The sequence below is a fragment of the Bos indicus genome, chromosome 23, assembly GCF_029378745.1.
Source record: "Bos indicus isolate NIAB-ARS_2022 breed Sahiwal x Tharparkar chromosome 23, NIAB-ARS_B.indTharparkar_mat_pri_1.0, whole genome shotgun sequence".
Classification (NCBI taxonomy): Eukaryota; Metazoa; Chordata; class Mammalia; order Artiodactyla; family Bovidae; genus Bos; species Bos indicus.
This window is the reverse complement of record NC_091782.1, coordinates 4,636,578-4,658,416: the sequence shown is the minus strand read 5'-3', so window position 1 is coordinate 4,658,416 and position 21,839 is coordinate 4,636,578. Positions and strand designations below refer to the sequence as shown.

At 43.3% G+C, this 21,839-nt stretch overlaps 1 protein-coding gene across 5 annotated transcripts in view; it reads left to right on the top strand.

The window, feature by feature from the left end:
• Positions 1-582: 582 nt before the first annotated feature.
• ZNF451 (zinc finger protein 451) overlaps positions 583-21,839 on the top strand; it is an 89,214-nt gene continuing 67,957 nt past the window's right edge. Inside the window, exons 1-4 of one of the 5 annotated variants that reach the window (XM_019985728.2) lie at positions 583-1,558; positions 1,921-2,004; positions 9,705-9,785; positions 11,208-21,577. In XM_019985728.2, the coding sequence (XP_019841287.2) occupies positions 1,538-1,558; positions 1,921-2,004; positions 9,705-9,785; positions 11,208-12,701 (1,680 nt within the window). In that variant the 5' untranslated portion in view covers positions 583-1,537 and the 3' untranslated portion in view covers positions 12,702-21,577. Of the gene's footprint in view, positions 1,559-1,920; positions 2,005-3,031; positions 8,729-9,704; positions 9,786-11,207; positions 21,578-21,839 lie in introns of those variants that run through there. The other 4 variants (XM_019985725.2, XM_070777730.1, XM_070777729.1 and 1 more) reach the window with 4 other exon arrangements.

Below are 21,839 nucleotides of genomic sequence, written 5' to 3'. Positions count from 1 at the left end.
TTTCCAATTTCTGCTGTTACAAATTTGTGGTAAATAAATTTTGCGTGACGGTTTTCCTACAGATTAAATTATGTCCTCACGATAAATCCTTGCAATGAAAAGGATTGAAGAGTTATGGTCATACTTGGGCTCTTGTTTTCCAAATTTTACCCATTAACTCCTACCTACAGTTAAAGTAAATTTTCCACTGAACTCTCAGAAGCACGTTAGAAGAATTCTAAATATAAGTTTTGCATAGACATTTAAAAATTTTAGAAATATTTACTTCACATACAACTTTTGGGAAACACAGCAAGCAGGTCTCTCATTTTCAACTTGCTTCTACAAATTCTCAAACTTACGATGTATAAAAGCAATTGAACTCATAAAGTCATGGTGGAAATGTGGGAAGTACAGAATTAAGCAATAATTACTGCCTGTAACAGGTAACAGATGTTGGGCATGCATGCAGACAGGCAACAAAAGCGTCTAAGAATTTTCCAACTTAAACTCTTTTCAAAACCTTCGAGTAGGTATTTTTGGTAAGGCAGTAAGTGAAAAAAATGAGAACACATATCTGAACATAAGTGGACTATTTTACAGGTTTTTTTGAGTGTGAACACTGGAAAACAGTCAACTATTCTATTTCACTAACCTACTACCTGAGAACATCTTTAAAAGTTCGATATAGTATCACTGGTCTAGGGCCCCAAAATACAGTTGGCTGGACCTCGGGTCCTAGACGTACTGAATCAGGGTCCTCCAGCCTTGCCAGGTTTCTTCAGGTCAACCCTAGCCTTCCTCCTCAGGTGCGTCAATACAGGCTCTGAGTGGCGGCTGACATGGCGAACAGGTGAGCAGGGTAAGACTGCCTCAGATTTCTATTCTGATCTTCAGCTCAGTTCAGTTTAGAGATTCTGATCTTAGTCTTCAGCTAAACAGCCAGATTTCCGACTCGTCGAAGAAAAAAGCACTAATAAATTAGTGCTGCATTAACACTCAGCCTTGAAGGTTAAGATTTATCAGTGAGCTGCGCCTCCACAACAACACAGAACCCACGCCTACGCCCTCCTCTCCATCCTCGTCCCCCTCCTTCCCTGTGAAACAGGACGCAGCCAGTCCTCCGCCCGGCGAGCGACAGTGACGTCAACCTCAAGAAGCGCAGGAGGGGTCTTTTCCCCTCCAAGGGTTAGGGTCTTTTCCCCGCGCTGTTCCAATGCCTCTTTGGGAGGTTTCGGTGTGGGCGAAACTACAGTTCCCAGCAGCCCTTGCGTCGGGGGAGTTGGCCCGAACTACAGTTCCCAATGGTCTTTGCGGCGGGGGCGGGAAGCCTGGGCGGCGCGAGGGAGGCTGGGGGCCGCGGGCCTAGCGGGCTGCTCTTCCCGGGAAGCGGCGTGCATCCCTTTACGCCCGCGGCGTCGGTGGCTCGGCGGCGTAGTCGGCGGCTCAGCGGTCACGCGGCGGCGGGTCACGGCGGCGCGGGGCTGACGGCCGGCCGGGCGGGGGAGGCGGCCGCGGAGACCGCAGCGCGGGTGCCGGCAGGCGGGCGGTCGCGGAGATGGGAGACCCAGGGTCTGAGGTGAGTCGCGGGCTGGGCCGGGTGTGCTGCAGGCTCAGAGGGTGCGGACTGGGCCTGGGGGCCTATGACCCGGGATCCGGAGCCTGGGGGCCCAGGGGCGTGGGCCTGGGCCGGGGGCAACAATGGCCGCCCGGCCCGGCCCCGGGGCCGCGGCTGGGCCCGGGCGCGGCGCGGGTTCCGAGGCCCGTTGGCCCCGTGGGCAGGCTTCCTTCCTCGGGAGAAGGGGCCGGCGGGGGCCTGCGGTCCCGGGACTGGGGCTCCGGGCGGTCTCCTCGAGAGCTCTGCCTTTTCATTCCCTTTGGAAAAATCGCCTCCTGCGAGCCATGGCTGTCTGGATAACTGTGTTTTGGCTTATTTTATAGATAATAGAATGTATCCCTCCAGCTGGGCCTGAGGCGTCCGAGTCAACCGTGGAGGAAAACGAAGATGACATCCAGTTTGTGAGTGTAAGTAGCAGCGGTATTTGGGGTTTTCCGAGTCAGAGATTGTGCGGGACAAGCCGCGATGTGATTTCCCCTCGCCTGTTCACTCATCGTCCAGCAAACGTGTGGACGTCTCATACCGACTGGACACTTTGGAGCAGGTCACAGGAGCAGGTATCAGACTGGACAGTGTGGAGCAGGACACAGGAGTGGGTATCAGAGTGGACACCGTGGAGTAGGGCACAGGAGTGGGTATCAGAGTGGACACCGTGGAGCAGGCACAGGAGTGGGTATCAGCGTGGACACCATGGAGCAGGACACAGGAGTGGGTATCAGAATGGACACCGTGGAGCAGGGCACAGGAGCGGGTATCAGAGTGGACACCGTGGAGCAGGGCACAGGAGCGGGTATCAGTGGACACCGTGGACCAGGGCACAGGAGTGGGTATCAGAGTGGACACCGTGGACCAGGTCACAGGAGTGGGTATCAGAGTGGACACCGTGCAGCAGGACACAGGAGTAGAGCGTTTGCCCAGAGAGAGGTCTCGGCCGCTCCCTTAGCCATCCCAGAGACTGTGGCCTGTGGGCCTGTTGAACCCTGGATCATGCCTCCCCCTCTCCTTTGTACATGGAGCCGCTGGTGTGCACAGGGTTCTGGTCTCCTAAGACTGTGTTTGAATTGAGACCAGAGTAACTTCTGCAAGATGGCCCCCAGGTTAGGGAGAAGGGGCGGCTAGTGAGGGGGAAGGAGGCGGGCTGCAGGAGGTCAGCATCAGAGCCTGTATGTCTCTGTAGAGTGGGGGAAGGTGCCCTGAAGACCTCACTGAGCTCTGAGGTCACCCTGTTACATCACAGTCCCGCAGGCCAGGTTCACAGTGAGGGGCCTGCATCACAGGAGCATCCTCTATCTTTCTGTGTTTATCCCCTTCTGACAGAGTTTTCAAGCATGAGGGAGTGGAAGTGTGCAGAATCCTGCTCCCCGCTGCAGACCTATGGAATCAGGATTTGTAGGTAGGGCCCAGGAATCCTCATGTTGTTGCAGGGGTATAGGAAGCTCTGAACACAGTTAGAAAAACATTGGTTGCAATAACCAAAGGAGGTGCTGTGATATATTTGGGGATAATTTCCACCTCAGACTGTTAAAGTTTTATAAAGATTCTGCTTAAAGTAGTATTTTAGTATCCTCGTTAGCTGGAGAATTGTACTGTAAAGGATTCTTTTTGAATTCTGCACTTAGTTGAAGTTTTGTTATTGAAGGTGTATAATCTTTCTTTTGGAGAAGGAAATGGCAACCCACTCTAGTGTTCTTGCCTGGAGAATCCCATGGACAGAGGAGCCTGGCAGGCCATGGTCCATAGGGCTGCAGAGTCGGACATGTCTGAAGGGACTAAGCATGCATACACGCAGTCTTTCTTTAATTCCCTGTCGGATGTGTATTTGTGTATTTTGGTTCTTGGGCAGTTTTAGTTTTCAAAGATTGGTTATTAAACAGTGTCCTCTATGTACCCCAACATTAGACCATTGTGATGATCTGTTGTGCTGTGTTTCAATGAGTTTGTTTAGGAATCTTTCACAAGATCTTTTCTTGGCTTTTTTTGCCTTTGCCCCTCTATGTGGTATGCTGTCCTTTTCATTTTAAATTTTTTAAGTTTTGGGGGATGGTGGTAGAAGAAATTGAACTCTGAAGTTTGTTTGGCTCTTTAGGATAAAGGTTCTCCCTGAATATGGCAAAATTTATGAATGGAGAGTATTTACTTTGGCATTTTGTGGAAATTAAAGAGGGACACACTTCTTCATGAACTATAGGGCTTACTTTGAGAGTCACAGATGGACTCTACAAAAATAAGATTTAAATATATATATATATATGTACTTTGTGGAATGGAGAATTGTATTGTAGCTTGTTAGTACCTAATATAAGCTTCTGTTACTCTGAAGTTGAATATTCTTTTAAGTATTACTTTAAATGTAGAGGATCTGTTTTATCTTTGTATCCAGAATAGAAAATACACAACCAATGTAATTGTGTTCAACTTGATCCATTTTGTATTCATCTCTCTTTCCAAATATAAGTTCAAAGGTTTGCTAGTTCCAAATGGATAAGTGACTTACATGTATTAATGCAATTACAGTACCAGAAGAAACCTATTACAAACATTCCTTCTGCCTTTTTGGTGATAAAACTTCAGTGACAATAAAAACACATTAGAAACAGAATCTTTTACTTCACTCTGTAACCCAGTCTATATTTGACAGCTCTGGGTATTGCTTGTTCAATAAAGATAATGACTAGTTCTGTGCTTAAGATTTTTCAGATACAAAAAGCACACTGTGATGTTTCTTCTTGATTTACTCTGGGTTAGATTTATTAGTTCATTCTTTGTCTAACTCTCCCATCTTTAATCCGTGTGTGTCCACCTAGTGGTACGGTAGTCTTTGTGTGGTTTGGAAAATGCAGAGTTCAAAACTAAACTTAGCATGCTGAAGGAAAGGAAGGCTATAGATGTGGAGATGCAAAAATGAGCCCTTTCATTTAAATTTTATTGAAATACACATACAGAGAATTGCACAGTTCGTAACTTTACCCTCTGATTTTTTTTCAGAGCCAGCACACCTGTGTAAACATCGCTTAACTCAGGAGACAGAATGTTATCATAAGGTGGTGGTTTAGTCGCTAAGTTGTGTCCGACTCTTGGACTCTTGCTACCCCACTGACTGTAGCCTGCCAGGCTCTTCTGTCTGTGGGATTCTCTAGACAGGACTACTGGGGTGGGTTGCCATTTCCTTCTCCAGGGGGTCTTCCCAACCCAGGGATCAAACCCCAGTCTCCTGCATTGCAGGCAGATTCTTTACCAACTGAGCTATGAGGGAAGCCCAGATGTTACCATACACACTTTTCATTTAGGTTTTTTGCTCTAATTTTCTAAGTTATTGATATTTCCTTTCCCTTTTTCAGCCATCATCTTTATTCTCTGCATCCTTTGAAACTGCGGATATGTTAGTTAATTTACTCCCAGAGAACCGTGTTAACTTAGGGCTAATGACATGATCTTTCACAGATAAGAGATATACTTTAGATAAGAAGGTATCAGAACTGCTGAGGCAGCTTGTTATAATGTTGGTAACAGCACGTGAGGTTTAGGCTTCAGTCAAGATGATTGGTGTAGTGTGGAATCATTGAACATGTGGAAATAGGGAAGAAAATCCAGGTATATTTTCATAAATTATTTCAAGGGGTTTTGGACAAATAGGGTGGTTTTTGGCTGAGTGTCTTGGGGTTGTAACTAGCTCAATAAATGTTTGAGCTCATAATATGTTAAGTCCTGAATAAAGTACTTTAGAGCTGCAGAGATTAGCTGTAAATAAATCCTGCTCATAAGTGTCAGTGTTTCAGTGTGAGAGATGAGATAGGGAGGAGGACTTTGTAAATAGTTGTAGGAGAGAGTTCTTTTATAAAAAGTACATGGTGCAAAAAAAAAAAAAGTACATGTGCTATAAAAAAAGACATGATTTTCGGTTTGTTACTTTTGCACAGGGAGCATTTTGTGTTTATATGTGTTTAAAAGGGTAGTTTGAGAAGAAACAAGTCATCAAAATGAGAAAACAATTATGCTTAGTTCTGGAGGATACGTTTTTTGTTTTTGTGTTTTAAATGGAAGAGGAGCAGTTGGGACAGATAGTATAGATTTTGAATTGTGGACTAAATTTGAATTAAAGTAGGCATTTGGGAGTCATTTGAAATGTTTGAATCAGGCAGGACTGTAGAAGTTCATTATGTCTGGAACTTTTCTTTGTGTGGGAAAATATATCAATTATTTAGGGTTTCAGATTAGATTTTTGCATCTGTGCTCAAATTCATGTTGTTTGTTTTAGACTGAAGTAGACTATCTGCCTTTTCTGTAGACTGTATTTTAGTATATTGATGTCACTTTTCAGTTAGTAGGTAATTGGTGTTGGCATTGTATGAGAATCAGTTTTCTAATAACAAGATGAAAGCTCTTTTGGAGAAGGAAATGGCAGCCCACTCCAGTATTCTTGCCTGGGAAATCCTATGGGCAGAGGAGTCTGGTGGGCTACAGTCAGGGGGTTGCAAAAGAGTTGGATAGGACTTAGCGACTAACCAGCAACATCATCTCATAGAGGTACAAAATTAAAGAAATAGAAAACAAATTAAAGATGAAAGCTTCTTATTTCTTTAAAAATATTTTTTAAACCTTAGAATATTAAACCGTGTTCCTCAGAACAGAAGCTGTTTTGCTTCTGCCTGTGCTCCTGCCCCTAAATTGTTTGGCCTTGTAATAGAATTCTTTGACTTTGTTACTGATATGGAGGGAAAGAGTTGATAGATGGAACAAATTTAAGAAAAAAAAATACCTTGTGATCGGAGAACCACATGCGTTTATACTTTTTGATATAAGCAGCCAGTGTAAACATAATAAATTACCTTTTCTTAATATTTGTATTATAAACATTACTGTTTGGGGAGAATTAATAACTTATCTTTTGGTCAGTTTTATGAGTTATTCAGAGTTGGGAACAAGAGCAGATAGTCTTTTTGCTCATATTAAAGGAGACAGTAGCTTATCTTATAAGCTTAGGACATAAGTATTGATTTAAAAGTAGTGTGTATACTTTGGACTGGCTCAGAGTTGGTGTGGCCACACAGCCAGCGTTGTGATTACAGAACCAGGGGGCCTCACTTAGTTTTCTCCTTTGTTACATGGCATAAAAGCCAAGGAGTGGGGGATTGAATGGAACAGTGTACATGGAAAGTTTAGCACCATTGCCTGAATGGGGCTCAGTGACAGATGTTCCCGACTAGAGTGAAATAAATGGAGGGCCAAAGGGTTTTGATTCCTTAGGTTCATTATGATGGAAGCTTGTCCATATCCACTGTAAAAATTAGCTGTAGTGTAGAGTGTTTGTAAGTAGTATTTTCCTTTGGGATAGTTACCTTTTGTTTCTTCTGCTCAGCCTCTTCCTTTTGGGGTCTGAAACACACGCTGTCTTCTTCTACCTGTCTGTCACTTATAACTCCGTAACACGCTTTGAGTAAATGAATAAATGACCCCTGCTTTTTCTCATTTATGGGCCTCAATCCTGATTGTTTTATTCTGCTGGGAATCCTAAGTCGTTGTCGTTGAGTAGTTCAGGAGTGGGCTTGTGTCAGTGTTGTGGCTGACCCCAGTGGGGCATTTCTGCTGCTCTGATCTCTCCTTATTCCTGCCTTTCCTTCTGTTTCTGCAGCTACTTTTTCATCATTTGTGACCATTGTCCTGATGGTGGTGTTTTCTGCCTGTCCCATTGTGCTCTGTGCCCTGTTAGCCTGTCATCTCCCTTTTTTCTCTACCTGCTTTCCCTTCGTGGAAGCTCTGCCCCAGCCTCTGTGTGTTCCTGGTTTCTGGTAGCTCAGGGACTTTCTTGGTGTGCTGTCTCAGTAGGCATGTAATAAAGTTCCTAATGTACATTTCTTGAGGAGAGCAAGCTATTATAGTTTTTCTCCTCCACTACCTTCTTGACTTGACTGTTTGACTTTGACAGTCTTATGACAAGTGGCAGGTTTGGGTCTTAAAGTAGGTGATCCACCTCTGTGATCCCACAGAGGAGAATATTCTTCTTACCCTCTTTTTTTAAATGTCCATTTTTACAGTTTAGGCAGAAATCCTGATTACTTTATCAAGGGGCCCCTGCCCAGTTTTGCTGTCTGGTTTTATCTTAGCGGCTGAATCACCCCTCTGTGGGCTTCCCTTGTGGCTCAGTTGGTAAGGAATCTGCCTGCAATATGGGAGACCTGGATTCGATCTCTGGGTTGGGAAGATCCCCTGGAGAAGGGAAAGGCTACCCACTCCAGTGTTCTGGCCTGGAGAATTCCATGGACTGGATAGTGCTTGGGGTTGCAAAGACTGGATACAACTGAGCAACTTTTCACTTTCACTTTCACCCCACCTGCAGGGAAAGCATTTTCCTGCTTGGGGAGGGATGGAAGCTGGCAGAGAAGCAAGCTGTCTGTAGGACTGGATGCCATGTCTCAGAGAGAGGATCTTTACCTAGATGTTATCCTCTGTCTCCTGACCCCAGGTCTTTTTCTGTTAGTTTTTCAACTGAACATATCACTTTGGCTTCCCAACAGCCATCTTTCCCAACCTGAGAAATCTTTCCCCAGCCCTAATCTCCCCTGTGCTCCTTTCTCTTTTTTCAACATAGACTTTTTGAAAGAATAATCACTCTTGGCCTTTACTCCTCATTTTCTGCTTAATGTTGTAGTCTGACTTGTATGCTCATTACTTTCTTGAAAGTTGCTCTCTCAAAGACATTTTAAAATCTCCTTGTTGCTAAATTCTGTGGCTTTTTTTTTTGGTGCTCAGTATTTTTGGCCACATTTGCATTGATACCTTTTCATTGAGGTTTTCTCTATCTTTAGATTCTTTGGATTTGTGCATTCCTGATTCTCATAGATCTCTGATTACTTAGCTCTTCTTAAATCTTAAAATTCCATCATTTCCTCAAGAACCTCCTTGAATTTCTTCTTTGTCCTCTTTGCCCTCCTTGGTAATATCATAGTTCCAGTTTAGTTCTAGAGTTAATAATTTTCTAGGGGAGCAGCTGTCCAGTCTGCATTTGCAGTAATGTTCCTGTACCCAGACTACAGGCCTGCATTTCCAGCTGTCTGCCAGTTGCCTCTGTCTGCCAGTTGTACATCACCCATTATGGCCAGAAGAATGCCAGCCTTCCATCTCCATATTCCAGATGTATACCTTTTATGTGACTGTTGTGTAGTCATTCAAGCTTGAAATCTTAGAGATAGCTCTGACTTCTTGTTATTGTTTGACTTCTGTTTTTTATAGTTGATTATTTTTTGGTGTTTGTTTCCATCTCACCTTTGTATCCTTTTGTATATGCACCATGAAAGTGAAAGTGTAATCACTCAGTCATGTCCAACTCTTTGCGAGCCCGTGGACTGTAGCCTGCCAGGCTCCTCTGTCCATGTAGTTCTCTAGACAAGGATACTGGAGTGGGTTGCCATTTCCTTCTCCAAGGGTTCTTCCCGACCCAGGGATTGAACCTGGATCTCTTGCATTGTGGGCAGATTCTTTACAGTCTGAAAAAAAAAGCCCTTCCGTTATTTTTGCCATCTCTGCTATTTAGTTTTGCATTGTTATGTGTGGACTGATAAATTATCCTGCTCCTGCTTTTCTTGCTGCCATACTTCTCTGTGTGATTGATGTTATTCCTATCTTAGTATTTATTGATTGCCTTTTGCCTACAGAATAAGATCTAGGCTTTTAAGTCTCATGTTCAAGACTTGGTCTATGGTAGAGTCAGAGTGGATGGAAAGAAAAGATGAAGGAGAGCCAGGTTTGATGCACGACTGCAGAATACAGCCCAGCTTCTAGTCAGAGATCCCCATCTCATCTGAAAAGCATTGGCTTAGAGTGTCTGTGTTCTTGCAGCACCGTTCCCGTGTTACTAATCCTCTCCCCAAGGAGTCGGCATAGTCCCAATACCCTTCGTGGCTTGGGCTCTTTCAGGTTTTATCATTTATTAGTCATGGACTCTGAGCATTTCCCTCTGCATTTGTTCTGATTATTTTGTACCACCCATAAGGTTTCCTCTTCAGAAGAGTTCTCACCAGTCAGTCCCAACATCAACAAAAAGGATTGCCTTAAATGCTAATTTAGCTTGAGTAGCTTTGCATGGTTTGTTAGTTTGTTCGTTCTTTTCTAGGAAGGACCGTTGAGGCCTGTTCTGGAATACATTGACCTGGTCAGCAGTGATGATGATGAGCCCAGCACCTCTCAACGTGAGGTGAGTACATTTAACTTGGGTTTCTTCGCTTTTCATAGTTCAGAGATGTCCTCTAAAGGAAGTCATCAAGTCAATGTTTAGGCGCTGTTGTGCTCTAGGAAACGGCCCATTTCTGTTGGAATAGCCCTGAGAGGTAGTGCAGGGAGTCCTTAGCCTGGAAGTTCTGCTTCTAGCTTTGTTCCTCTACTTTGAGCGAGGATGTGAAAGTATTACATGACACAGGAGTGTCCTAAGCCTTGAAGGTGGTATCTGATGAAAGGGAAATGGAATAAAACTGCAATATTTTTGGCACCCTTTTCCTTTCCTGTCTTTCCTCAGATGCCCTATAGAACTGGATCCTTTTCTTCCAGAACCACGTGGCCACAGAAAATTTATTCTGTTTGGAAGAAAGGCTGTGAGAAGTTCCTTTAGAAATGGATTGTGGGGAAGGCTGCTGGGTCATTTAGGCATCGTCCCTCTAACCGCCTCTCCCCCTCATATTTGGGGTTCTCTCTGAACTGTGGTTTTTTGGTTGTGTGTTTGACCCTTAAACAAATCCTTCCCTTACTCTGAGAACCAAAGTAACTGAGCCGTTTTATCAGTCTTGTCTTGCTTTTTTTTTGTCTTAGCCCGAATTTCTATTACTGGACTGTTTTCTTGATGGATTAGAGGACTCCTGGCTGTGTGTTCAGGGTGGCCTATGATATACAAGGGATTGGGACTGGGACTTACAATCAAAATACCTAGGTTTTAGTTCCCGCTTAGCTCCTTATTATTTTGTGAATTTGGATCAGTAGCCTATCAACTTCGGTTTCTTTATCACATAAGAATAATAACCTACCTCACAGGGTTGTTGTGAGGATGCAATAAGGTTACAAAGCTCCTGAAAACTACAAACTATAGAGGAGAACTGCCCACCTGGAAAATTTTGTTATTTATGGTCAGTGAATGAGAATTTTTAAAGGGACCTAAAAGTGTCTCTGCAATGGGGGACTTTTAGAAATATTTTTTTTTTCTCTTCAGTGGAACTTTTCCATGTTCTCTCTGCCATTATTAACTTCTGCTTATTGTCTTACACATGTTCAATGGGATTTTTAAAAAAACTATTTTCATCAGCAGTCTTGTTACCTCTTATTCTAACATGGAAATAAGCAGCAGGCTAGGATGGCGCCCCTTGAACTGGGCTTGTTTTTGCTCTTTTTTCATAGAGTGCCAGGTTAACGCCAGTAGTTGGTATTGGGCTTTTGGGGTAATGAAACTTGTGGATTTGACTTCTGTGATCCCCTTGCTGACCTGAAGTGGATTGTATGTTTCATTGTTAATTATAATAATTTAAAAAGTTGAGTTCTACTTACTGGACATGCATCTCTGCACTTGAAAGTTAACATATTAAAAGCATATTTTCTTTCTTCCTTGGTTCTCTTGTTCACGTGGATAACCCAGAGAATGCCTGAGTCTAAGGCGCCATCCTCAGAGAGTCGTCGCCCAGAAATGTGCTCTGGCTGCAGGGCTCCTCCTCCCAGTGGAGACAGCAGCTCCTCCTCTGGGCGCTGCGCCAGCAGTCCTCAAAGGATGGTTTCTCACCCTTCTTCCGTTGAGAACCCATTGGAGACCCAGAGAAATGATCACAGTAATTCAGATATTAAGATCTCTGAGACAGAGACACTTGAGCCATCACAGAATTACCAGAGTCTGCCTCCATCTCCACTCCTGGTGCCCCAAGAGTCTATGGCCTCCTCAGAGGTCGAGGAGGGTTTGCCCGTAGAGTCTCCAGCTTCCCAGCACGGGCGGGATGCCCTCCTGTATCTCCAGACACAGGTGGCTGAGATGTCCCGAGTGATACGTGACCTGCAGTCCAGGAGCTGCTTCCGATTTCATCATTCCCGCACAGGTGAGGCCTCCTCGGTTCCTTGGGACATCTCCACCTCCAGAGAAGAACAGATATCCGCAGTCGAAGAAGAGGCTGAGTGCAAGTCCCCCTCGGCCGACGACAAAGGGCAGCCAGCTGACCCGAGTCAGTCCAGCTTCACAGGGCTGTTGAAAAGAATGGAACAGAGAGGTGTTATCAAGAGAGTCACCTTACAGTCAGAAGCAGAACCGTGTGAGGGGAAGCCTGACTGTGTGACCTCCAAGAAGCGCTTGGTCCCTCCGTTGCATCCTCTTCTGAAAATTGCCACCGCGGAGGTTTTCAAAGACCCTGCTGATTGCCATCCCTCTTCTTTCATGGGACACAGGGTGTATCCTGTGGCTAAGGACACCTCTCCTTTCCAGCCAAATCCCCCAGCAGGGGGCCCCATTGTCGAAGCGCTAGAGCACAGCAGGAGAGGAGGCACCACGTCACCCCTGGATTCCACCTCAAAGGAGATGGAGGTCATGGGCTGCAGGTTCTACCATGCTGCTTCCATCGCAGCCCGAGCTGCCAGCTACATGGCCTACATGACGCAGTATCAGCGTAAACTCTGGGAAGACATGGAGGACCTGGTCCATGACCCCGAGTTTGATCGTGGAAAGGCAAGATGTATCATATCTGATGGCATGGATGCAGGCCTCTGGCAGCTGTGTACTACCAGGGACATAATGGACTCTGTGGTCAGAGTTATGGCGATGGCAATAGACTACAGAAGGCAGGCGTGGCTTCGGCTCACATCCCTCACGAAGAAGACCCAGGAGAAAATCTCACACTTGCCCTTTGATGGTACTTGCCTCTTTGGACAAGATGTGAATGCTGTTGTTGCAGAAGAAAACAGTGTGAAAGAAAACGACTATAAAGACCACAGTAAATACTATAACCAGCATCGATGCCTCTACAGTCACGACCAGAAAGCACATTACCACAGTCGCGGGTACTCCCGAGGGGACTGGTACAGACCTCGCAACCACCCCTATAGACACAGAAAAAGGGCAGACTCTCCGGAACGCCATGGGTACAAGAATTAGTGACCCATTCACGGTCTGCAGTGCAGCCACGCACAATGCCCCCTCCCCCACAGGACACTGAATACGTGTCTGGGATGATCACAGCTGACATTGAGTTCTAGACTTTGGGAATGAAGTAGATAATACAGAGACTCGTGCTTTCTTGGCCAAGTGAGCAGTAGAGACTTTGAGTTGGATCGAACAAAGGTTACGCATTATTTCTAGTCCAAAATAAGTCTAGAGGTGGGTCCTCAGGAATCCAAATCCTTTTATGATTAAGGAAAAATATAAAGATTTCTTCCCCCTCAGAAAACTCTCACTGATAAACTGATGGCGAGCAGGTTTTGGATCTGGAAATAACCTATTATCTCTAACACCAGAGGCAGATCATTCATTTTTAGGTCATCAGTGCTTCCTTGTTTAGGCTTCCATTTGTCAGATCGTCACAAAACATCTTTTTGTCCACAGAACGACAAATGTGTTTTAATCTCTCTGTATCAGGGTGATCAGCTCACCAAGTGTCCATACTACTGTCAGTCTCTGTAAGACTTCAGAATCAGCCTTGAAGCTATATGTCAAGAACTGGAATTCAAATCAAAATTTGCCAAATCCAGTCCCTGCCAGTGGTGTGGCTGGATATTCTAGATGGGCTGTGAACACCAGCTGGAAGAAGACTTTCCTGTGATATCTCTGTGGAAACTTTCACAGTAACTGTCTTCACCACCCAGAGCTACACAGAATTAATTATCTGCAGTTGTCACTCCCAAGTCTGTCAAGCATCAACAAGCTGTGAGACCTGATCATGCTGTTCTTGCAGGATAATCTGGACATTTCACCAAGATGACCTTGACTGCTTTCTAAACTTTAAGCTTGATGATTCATCAAGCTCTAAAAACAAAAAAAGAGAGAGATTGCATATTAGTGCCCTGGAAATCAAGGATTTTACACCGTCTCGGCATGCAAAATCTGAACTCTTGAAAGAGCAAGAATTCCAAACATGCCTGATAGTCTGGTCCTCTGATTGTAATAAATGGATGCTATCAGTCTAGATTTTACTGAGAAATCCTTCAGATTCAGAGTGTAACTGTGGATGTAGTAAAAAGTACATTTCACACACTTCCCTTTCTAGATTCCATTAACGATTTCTTGAAAGTCTGAAGTCAAGACTTCAGTGATGTGTTCTTGGTTTTTTCGTCCCTTAACCTAGTCACACTCTACCATGAGAGACAACTTACATTTTTGTTCCCAGCTCTTCGAGGTACTGTTTCTCCATCAGACTGGAACTGACAGCAGATACCTCAGCTAAACATCCTATAGTGTTTTTATCCTGAGGCAGTGGCTGTGTGGTGTCCCAGCCCTTAGACCCTTGTCTTCACAGCGTGACTTCAGAGATGGAGAAGATGCCAAATTGGAGGGGTCTGAATACATCATCCAGTATTATTTGCTTGGCCAAATAGAAAAAAATTTTATCAATAGACTGATAATTTTGTAATTTCTTGGTTTGTTAAGCATCTGCATTTTTTTCTGCTTCCCGTAGTATTTTGGGTCCACTGTTGGTGGACTCCGACACCGTTTTCGCATTCATGTGGTTTCTGTTTCTTGCCTGCATAGTGGTACCTGATGTTTTCCTGGTGGTCCACTTTTTAATGGCTTGTTGGAAGGCCATCCTCTCTCCTCGTCATAACCACCTTCAGCACACTTTTTGTCTGCTTTTTCTTCCTTTCCTTGTGTGTGCTGTAGCAGTCAAAGATGCATATATCCCTACTTGGAAGCTACTTTGTCAGATAATTTCAGGGATAATTTATAATTGATTCTGATTGTCGTATTGGTAGATGAAGCTTAAGTTGCAGTCTTGATAGTTTCCTCTTGGCAAATTTGGTCAGGGCATATTTAGAGTTAACATTTACCTTTAATTTTTCTGTACTTTTCACCAAGTTTTACTAACGTTGTTTGAGGCCCATGCTCAAAGAAGCTGTCCTTCAAACTGAACCCTAGAAGAGCACTGATAACTGGCTGAAAGAACCAAAAGCCTAAGAAATCACACGAAGATGATAACAGTTCACAATATTTGGCCCACTAGCTCAGCGGCCTCACGTGCCCTTGCCGTGACCTTCTAGTTTCTTCTGTGAAAGGATAGCCGTGGGAACTTGAGAGAGAGAAAGACCTTGACACTCCACGATGGCTGCCCGAGGTGTTCCCAGTTAGCTGAGGCTTCTTCACACTGCTCCCGCTTCTCCATTTCTCTCCATCTCTTCCCTGAATTAGGTGCTGGGTCACAAATTTGGTGACTTTTGAGAACTCTTATTTTCCAAAATTTGAACTGGAATTAATGGTGCTTGAAGACCTGACTCTGAGACTGCTCTGGCATTTTCACCTAACCTGCTCTTCCTTTGAAACTTTTTACTTTTAATGGTGTTTAAAAAAGGACGCAATGTAGAATTTACCATTGTAACCAGTTTAAGTGTACCTTGGAGTAGAGTTAAATGTGTTCACTTCGGTGTATTCCTCCTTTCCTCACTGCTCATAGAGCAGCATTTCTTTTGTCTTCCTTCTGCGTTATGTTTCTTGCTCCATAGCAACAAGATAAGTAGCATTTCTTTCCCACTGTCTGATTGATATGCCCAAGGACCTCCATAGGTCTTCCCTAAAAATGAAAAAGTATTGAGAAATCATCCAGTTAGTGGTCAGGTAGCTGACTTCTGAAGCACGCGGCCATCTCGTGGGGATGGAGCAGAATGCAGTCGAGTGGGAGCAGGTTTAGTTGGAGGTGATGCGATTGACTGGAGAAGAAGCGATTGACCTGCTTTTTTATTATTGCTATTTTAAAGTCTTTCTCTGGCATACTTGAATGAAGATGATGTTATAAAACTAAAAATGGGGACTTGGTCTAGGGAAACAGCCGCAGTAGTATTTGGAACTCATAATTAGTCAGATAACAGGTTTTCAGGTCACGTCTGCCGTGTGCAAAGCCAAGATCCTCCATCAGGCCAGCCTCTGATGTTTGAACGTCGCTGGGTTTTCTAGGAGGCCTCGCGGTCATCACAGGTTGAGTGATGTGGTGTTCCTGAAAGGGATGCATCTAATGATCCTTCTTTAAAATGTCATTGTTTGACTAGATATAAAATGTATGTGGAAACTAAGATTTCTCGTGTTTACTGTGTGTACACAGAAATACTGTTTCCATTCATTGTTATATGAAGTGCCTTTTTGAATTTTACACTATTGTTTAAAACAACATTTTAATGTCTTGCATGTCGCTGGTGATATTTATGTGAATTCTGTATAGTGCTTTTTTTATCTTATAGTTTATGCCTCATCTGTACAATTGCACTATCTAAGGGTACTCTCCTTCTGAATGTTACTTTATTTTCATTACAGCACTGTTGATGCATTTCAGAAGGACTTGTAGAGTATGTCCCCCCGCCTTTATTTAAATAACTTAGCAGTAGCTATTTTAGTTACTAGTGATTGGCTCAGTTTTCTGGGCATTGAGGCAGCTTTGTTTTCTGTCTCTAGGTTCTAGGTTTCTGATTGAAGCATTTGTCTTATGTCTAACCTTGTTCATAGCCATAGTAACACAGCTCATTTGTAAGTGGGTGTGTTGCTTGGTAATAAGAAACAAAGATATTTGGAAATTAAAGTATATTTGTTGACACTTTATCTTTTTTTTTCAGACTGTGTGACAGCTTATCAGTGTAATTGCATTTAAACTTATTATTATTATTTACTGTGTGACAGCTTCTTTATGTATTATTACATTTATTTACCTAGCCCTCAAAATAATATTTTGAGGAGAGCATAAACTCAGGCTACTTGGGTACTATTTAGTATATTACATTATGTTACATTACCATTATACTAATAATTTACTGAATGATGCCTAAGTGTCCTGATTGATAATGTCCTTAAAGGCCTGCTCCATCCAGGATAACCTCTCAGGTACTGTAAACAGGAGGTTGGAATCAGCACAGTCCAGAATCTCTTCTAGCTATAAACTTGGATACAGAGTTAAATGACATGGATGAACAAAGTTAAACGCCACATTCAGTATTCTTGAGGATACACTTAATTGACTGGGATTCTGGTGAAGGTTAGAAATTAAGGATTAGATCTTTGCAGAAATAGTTTAAAGACTGCAATAACTGAAAACTTTTTTTTTTAATGGCGTGAGGCATGTTTTGCCCAGACTTGCACTGTTCAGGTTTCCTTATCTTTTGAAAGATGCCATTCTTAGTGGCTGGTCCTGTAATTGACTGTCAGATCTGTATGTCTCTCCTGCCTGTCATTACCCGCTTAGTTGTTTCTCCACATATAACTAGTTTTGTAAACTTAAAATATGTTGTGGAATTTCTCTTCCTGGATGAGTGCTGAGAATATTGTTTTATTAAGTCTTTTTTTCTTGTATTGATTAGTGGGGTGGTACTTTTGTATTACTTTTCTTTTCATCTGCTTGACTTTATAGGGATGAAAACCTTTTTTGTAGTAGTGTTCAGTGCCATTGAGATATTACTGGAGATTATTTGAGTTTCTCGTGTGATATATCAGGAAGTGATCACAGGCCAAACATGTATGTCGTTTTGATGTTAGCATCTCAGTTATTCTTTGTATTGATCTTTTCTTTCCCTTTATGTAAACCTCTTCTTAAAAGGATGTCTTATCTTCCTTAATCTCTTGATGTAGATTATATTTTTTATTCTGCCAATCTCTACTAACCAGGATTTTCATGTGGTTTTGTATGTTTAAATGCAATGCCTTCAGCATTATTTTAAGAGGTTTTCTAGTTCTCTCTTAAAAATGTCTTTTTCTTAAAAAAATAAAAGTAGCCAATTCAGTCTCATACTACTCATTGGCTATTGAATTTCCTCAGTTTTTAATGCCTTCTTATCTCCTGATAGTACTATTTTCTCATTTCTGTATAGTCTTCACATGCATGTATTGCTATACGTAATTTGTGGTCAGTTGCATCTTTTCTCTCTTACCAGAAATTTTAAGTTCATCATCATGAACTTACAGCACCGCTGTCACATGTACTGTGTGTGTGTGTGTTGAGTCACTGAGTGTCCGACTCTGCAGCCCCATGGACTGTAGCCCGCCAGGCTCCTCTGTCCATGGGGATCCTCTGTCCAGGCTCCTCTGTCCGGGCCATTTCCTTCTCCAGGGGATCTTCCCAACGCATGGGTTAAACCCGAGACTCCTGCATTGGCAGGTGGATTCTTTACCACTGAACCACTAGGGAAGCCCTGACATATTTAATACCATATCTTAATCGGTTTTCTCTAGGTTGTAAACGCTTTACTGGTTTTGTCATGTTAACTGTCTATTTCAAATGATCTGTTGGATTTTCTGATGTCTTGTCAATTCAGTAAGAGTTCTCAGGTTGTCTGTAGTTTTTTTTAGGACTTTGGAGATCTCTCAAGTTGCATTGTGTTTTCTGATATTCCTGAGCAGTATGTTTCTTGGTAGAAGTGATTGTAAATGCATTGTATCTGGTAATTAAAAAAAATCCTTTGACTTTAAATGCTTCAAGTGTTATCTTATAGGTTCTGTTGGTGGTCCCTTTGTAAGAATTTCATAGCTATTTTTTCCCCATGAGCTATCCTATGCTTTCTGTTTCCTTTCATTACCCATAAAAGTGGCTCTATCAAGCATTCAGTTTTAAGGGCTACAGTTAGACCTCTTGTTAACTCTTGCTTTTATCTGTAATGCCTGTGTTTCACACTTCCTTGACGTGCTAAAAGCGTTATGTCTGAGATCCATGTATCTATAGTGCTTTTATTTAGTGAGGCAACAGTGGTGTGGGTGATGGGGAAAAAGACATTTTCCAAGTCACTAAACACAGTTTTAAATTTTCAGTTCCATTAAAAAAAAACAGACATTTAATCACAATAAGCTTCTTGCTTTCAAGTGTGTAGCCCATTCCCTTCTGCCTTGGGTAGAACACAGATAATTTAGTCTCATTTAGATTATTAGCACAGCTGGATGTATGTTGCTTTGTCTAATGGCTTATAACAACTCCTGTTTTCTTTAACTTTTGACAAAAGTTGTATTTGACAGATGTTGGAAGCTCCTTGATAGTATTGGGTATAAAATGTTGTCTCTCTGCCTGGGAAGGAAGTAGAGGGGGGAACCTCCATCAGCAGAGCTTCTGTGTATCAGGCACTGTGCTGGCAGCGGGGACTCTTGAGGTAGAAATGCACCCTTATTTTGCAGATAAGGAAGTGGAACTGAACGTTAAACGATTTGCTCAGGTGGCGGAGCTGAGCTTCGAGTTTGCGCTCTGTTCTTAAAGTCTCCACTCAGCATTGTGCTCGGTGGCCTCTGTCTGTTTTTCAAGGTGCCGCTTAAAGTCTTAACCTCCCTGAGAAGCTAATTTGTCAAACAACTAGCCTTCTCCTTCCCTGGATTTTGTGTTTATGGCTGTACTGTCATCCCTTATAACTTAATGTCTTCATTAAGTAATTCCTGGTTATTTCATTTACCTGATCAGAAACCTTGGTCATAGTGGACAGTCATGCTCACACTGAGGTTTTGCTGAGGTGGTACTGGTTGTCTTCTGTTTTGTGGATTCCTTATTTGTATCCTGTTCATTGTCAGCACTGATCATCTCCGCCATGGTTCTTGATGCTGTTTTTTTTCTTTGTTGTACCTTTTTTATTTGTTATACTCATTTTGTCTCAGATACATACTTAAAATTTTTTAAAAACTGGTGTCTTGAGGATATTGGCTTAATGAAAGATGGTGGAATGATGTTAAGCACGTAGTGTTTGAATTCCAGAGACCTTGATGTGAATATTAGTAAGTCACTTATTCTCTGAGACTCAGTTTTCCTACTCTCAAATGAGATAATAATGCCTGGAAGTACTTTGGAAACGTCACAGCCTGATATAAATTGCCTTTCTTTAGTGGTTATACTGTTTTTGCCCACATTTATAGATTTCTCATAACCATGGGATGGTATTAATACAGATTCTCTTGAAGATGTATTTAATAGTATGTAATAGTTCATGTCGTCACATCATGCTTCCCTCTTTATGGTTTTTTAAGGCTGAAATATTAAGCTGCATATTATACAAGTCCAACAGTGGATTAAGGTATTGAGAGATATATTTAAAGTAAAACAGTCTCTTAAGTGCAAGCTAAGAAATGCTCATAATCAACAACAAGAAAAAAATTAAAAAGAATGTAGAATGAAGAGCTAGGATGTGTATGTATATGTATACAATTTTTGATGGATGGTATTTTGTCTTTTTGTGTCTCTGATAGAAACAATCTTTTTATTTGTAAACATCTTCAAAACCTGTTATATGCAGGCAGACCCTGAGGAAGGTCTGTGGGTACTGTGAATTGTTAAGAAATGGTCTGTTCTCTTCAGAAGAGAAGGAAATGCCAACACAATGTAGTTGTCCTGTTAGAGGAACGCCTGTGGTGAGACTGGGGCAAAAGAGGGCTGTCTGCAGGGCCCAGGGAAGCTTTTCTTTACCAGATGCTTGAGCTGAGGCTGGAATGTGACTAGAGAAGAGTGAGTGGAGCCAGTGGAGGAGCAGGAGCCAGGCATCAGGTGAAGGCGCCAGTTGTGTGCACAGTGCGGGGCACACGGCGTCTCTGCTTTCAGAACCGCGGAGAACCGCCTTAATGGGCACAGTTGAGGAGATCGGGTTGAAGAAGGATAAATTCCCCATGAGAATGTATTGGTTCTTACGTGTTCAAAGTGTACTAAGATGTATGCTGCTGCTAAGTCACTTCAGTCGTGTCCGACTCTGTGCGACCCCATAGACGGCAGCCCACCAGGCTCCCCCGTCCCTGGGATTCTCCAGGCAAGAACACTGGAGTGGCTTGCCATTGCCTTCTCCAGTGCATGAAAGTGAAAAGTGAAAGTGAAGTCGCTCAGTCGTGTCCAACTCTTCGCGACCCCATGGACTGCAGCCTACCAGGCTCCTCTGTCCATGGGATTCTCCAGGCAAGAGTACTGGAGTGGGGTGCCATTCCTATGGACATTTAATTCCTTTTCTCCCTTAGACTGAGCCGAAGGAAGGCTCTCAGATAGTGCAGCAGTCACCCACGAGGTTCTGGCGCTGACCGCGAGCAGCGGCGGGGGTGAGCCGGGAGCCACCCCCGGGGAGGCCGCCCCTTCCATGTAGGCCAGTGCCTGCAGGGCCAGCTGGGGGCCACAGTCCCCATGTGGCTCGCTCCCTGTGCCCTGGCCTGCAGATGACCTGAGGTGCGCTTGGGGAGGGAGCGTACTTGTTCAGAATGTAGCTTCGCTGGCGGTTTGAAGCAGGGACTGCGCCTTGTGCCGGTGGTATCTCCAGCAGCACCTGGAGGACACTCTGTCAGCTTCCTTTTTGTCTTTTCCTCTGCTTTGGATTTCTTTCCCTGTTCTGGTTGCCCCTTTGACCTCTTCTCTCCTCTCCTCAGTTCTCCCTTTTCAGTACAGTGCCAGAGGTAGAGCAGTGGCCCTCAGGACTGAAGCATTCTTAACTCCCGTTTGCTTTGTTACAACTTCGTAGTAGGAGACGCTTAGAAATTCTCCGAAGTTCCGAGGTGGTTTTGGGGGGTTTGGGGGGTGGGTCCTGTATCAAAAGAGAATCAGTCATTCTTCCTGGGAGGGGAATTTTATAAATACAGATACTGGTGATTAACCAAAAGACAAGGTAGGAAGAAGCTTTTTGAACAGGTTTGATAGTACGGCCTTCTTCACCGAGTAGTACTTTACAGAATATGGTGTATCTGTATGTGTGTTTTAAGACTTGTTCATATAAGGCGTATGTTCCATGTACTTTGTAAACAATAGTTTGGGGGTGGGAAGGAAGTTGCTTTGTACAACAGGATTGTTTCTTGGGTTTAAAGCTTTGCTGCTGGAGTTGGTAAATAAATATTGTACTGCTTTGCTGTGTTTATTTCTTCTGCTCTGTCTGTATTTGAATATAACATTCTTGAGAAAAATTGTTGCTTTTCAAGATGTTATTTGGGAGTATAGCTTCAGGTACAAGATAGGTACAAGGGGATTCTGGTAAACAGAACTTACTCTGGGGGTATAAAGCTCATGAGACCAAACCATGGACCCAAACTTTGAAGGACTGATCAGTGAGAAGCAGGCTTTGAAACTGGAGTTTGTGTGAAGTAAGGCATTGTTTCAGGAATTCTCTTCAGCCTGTTGAA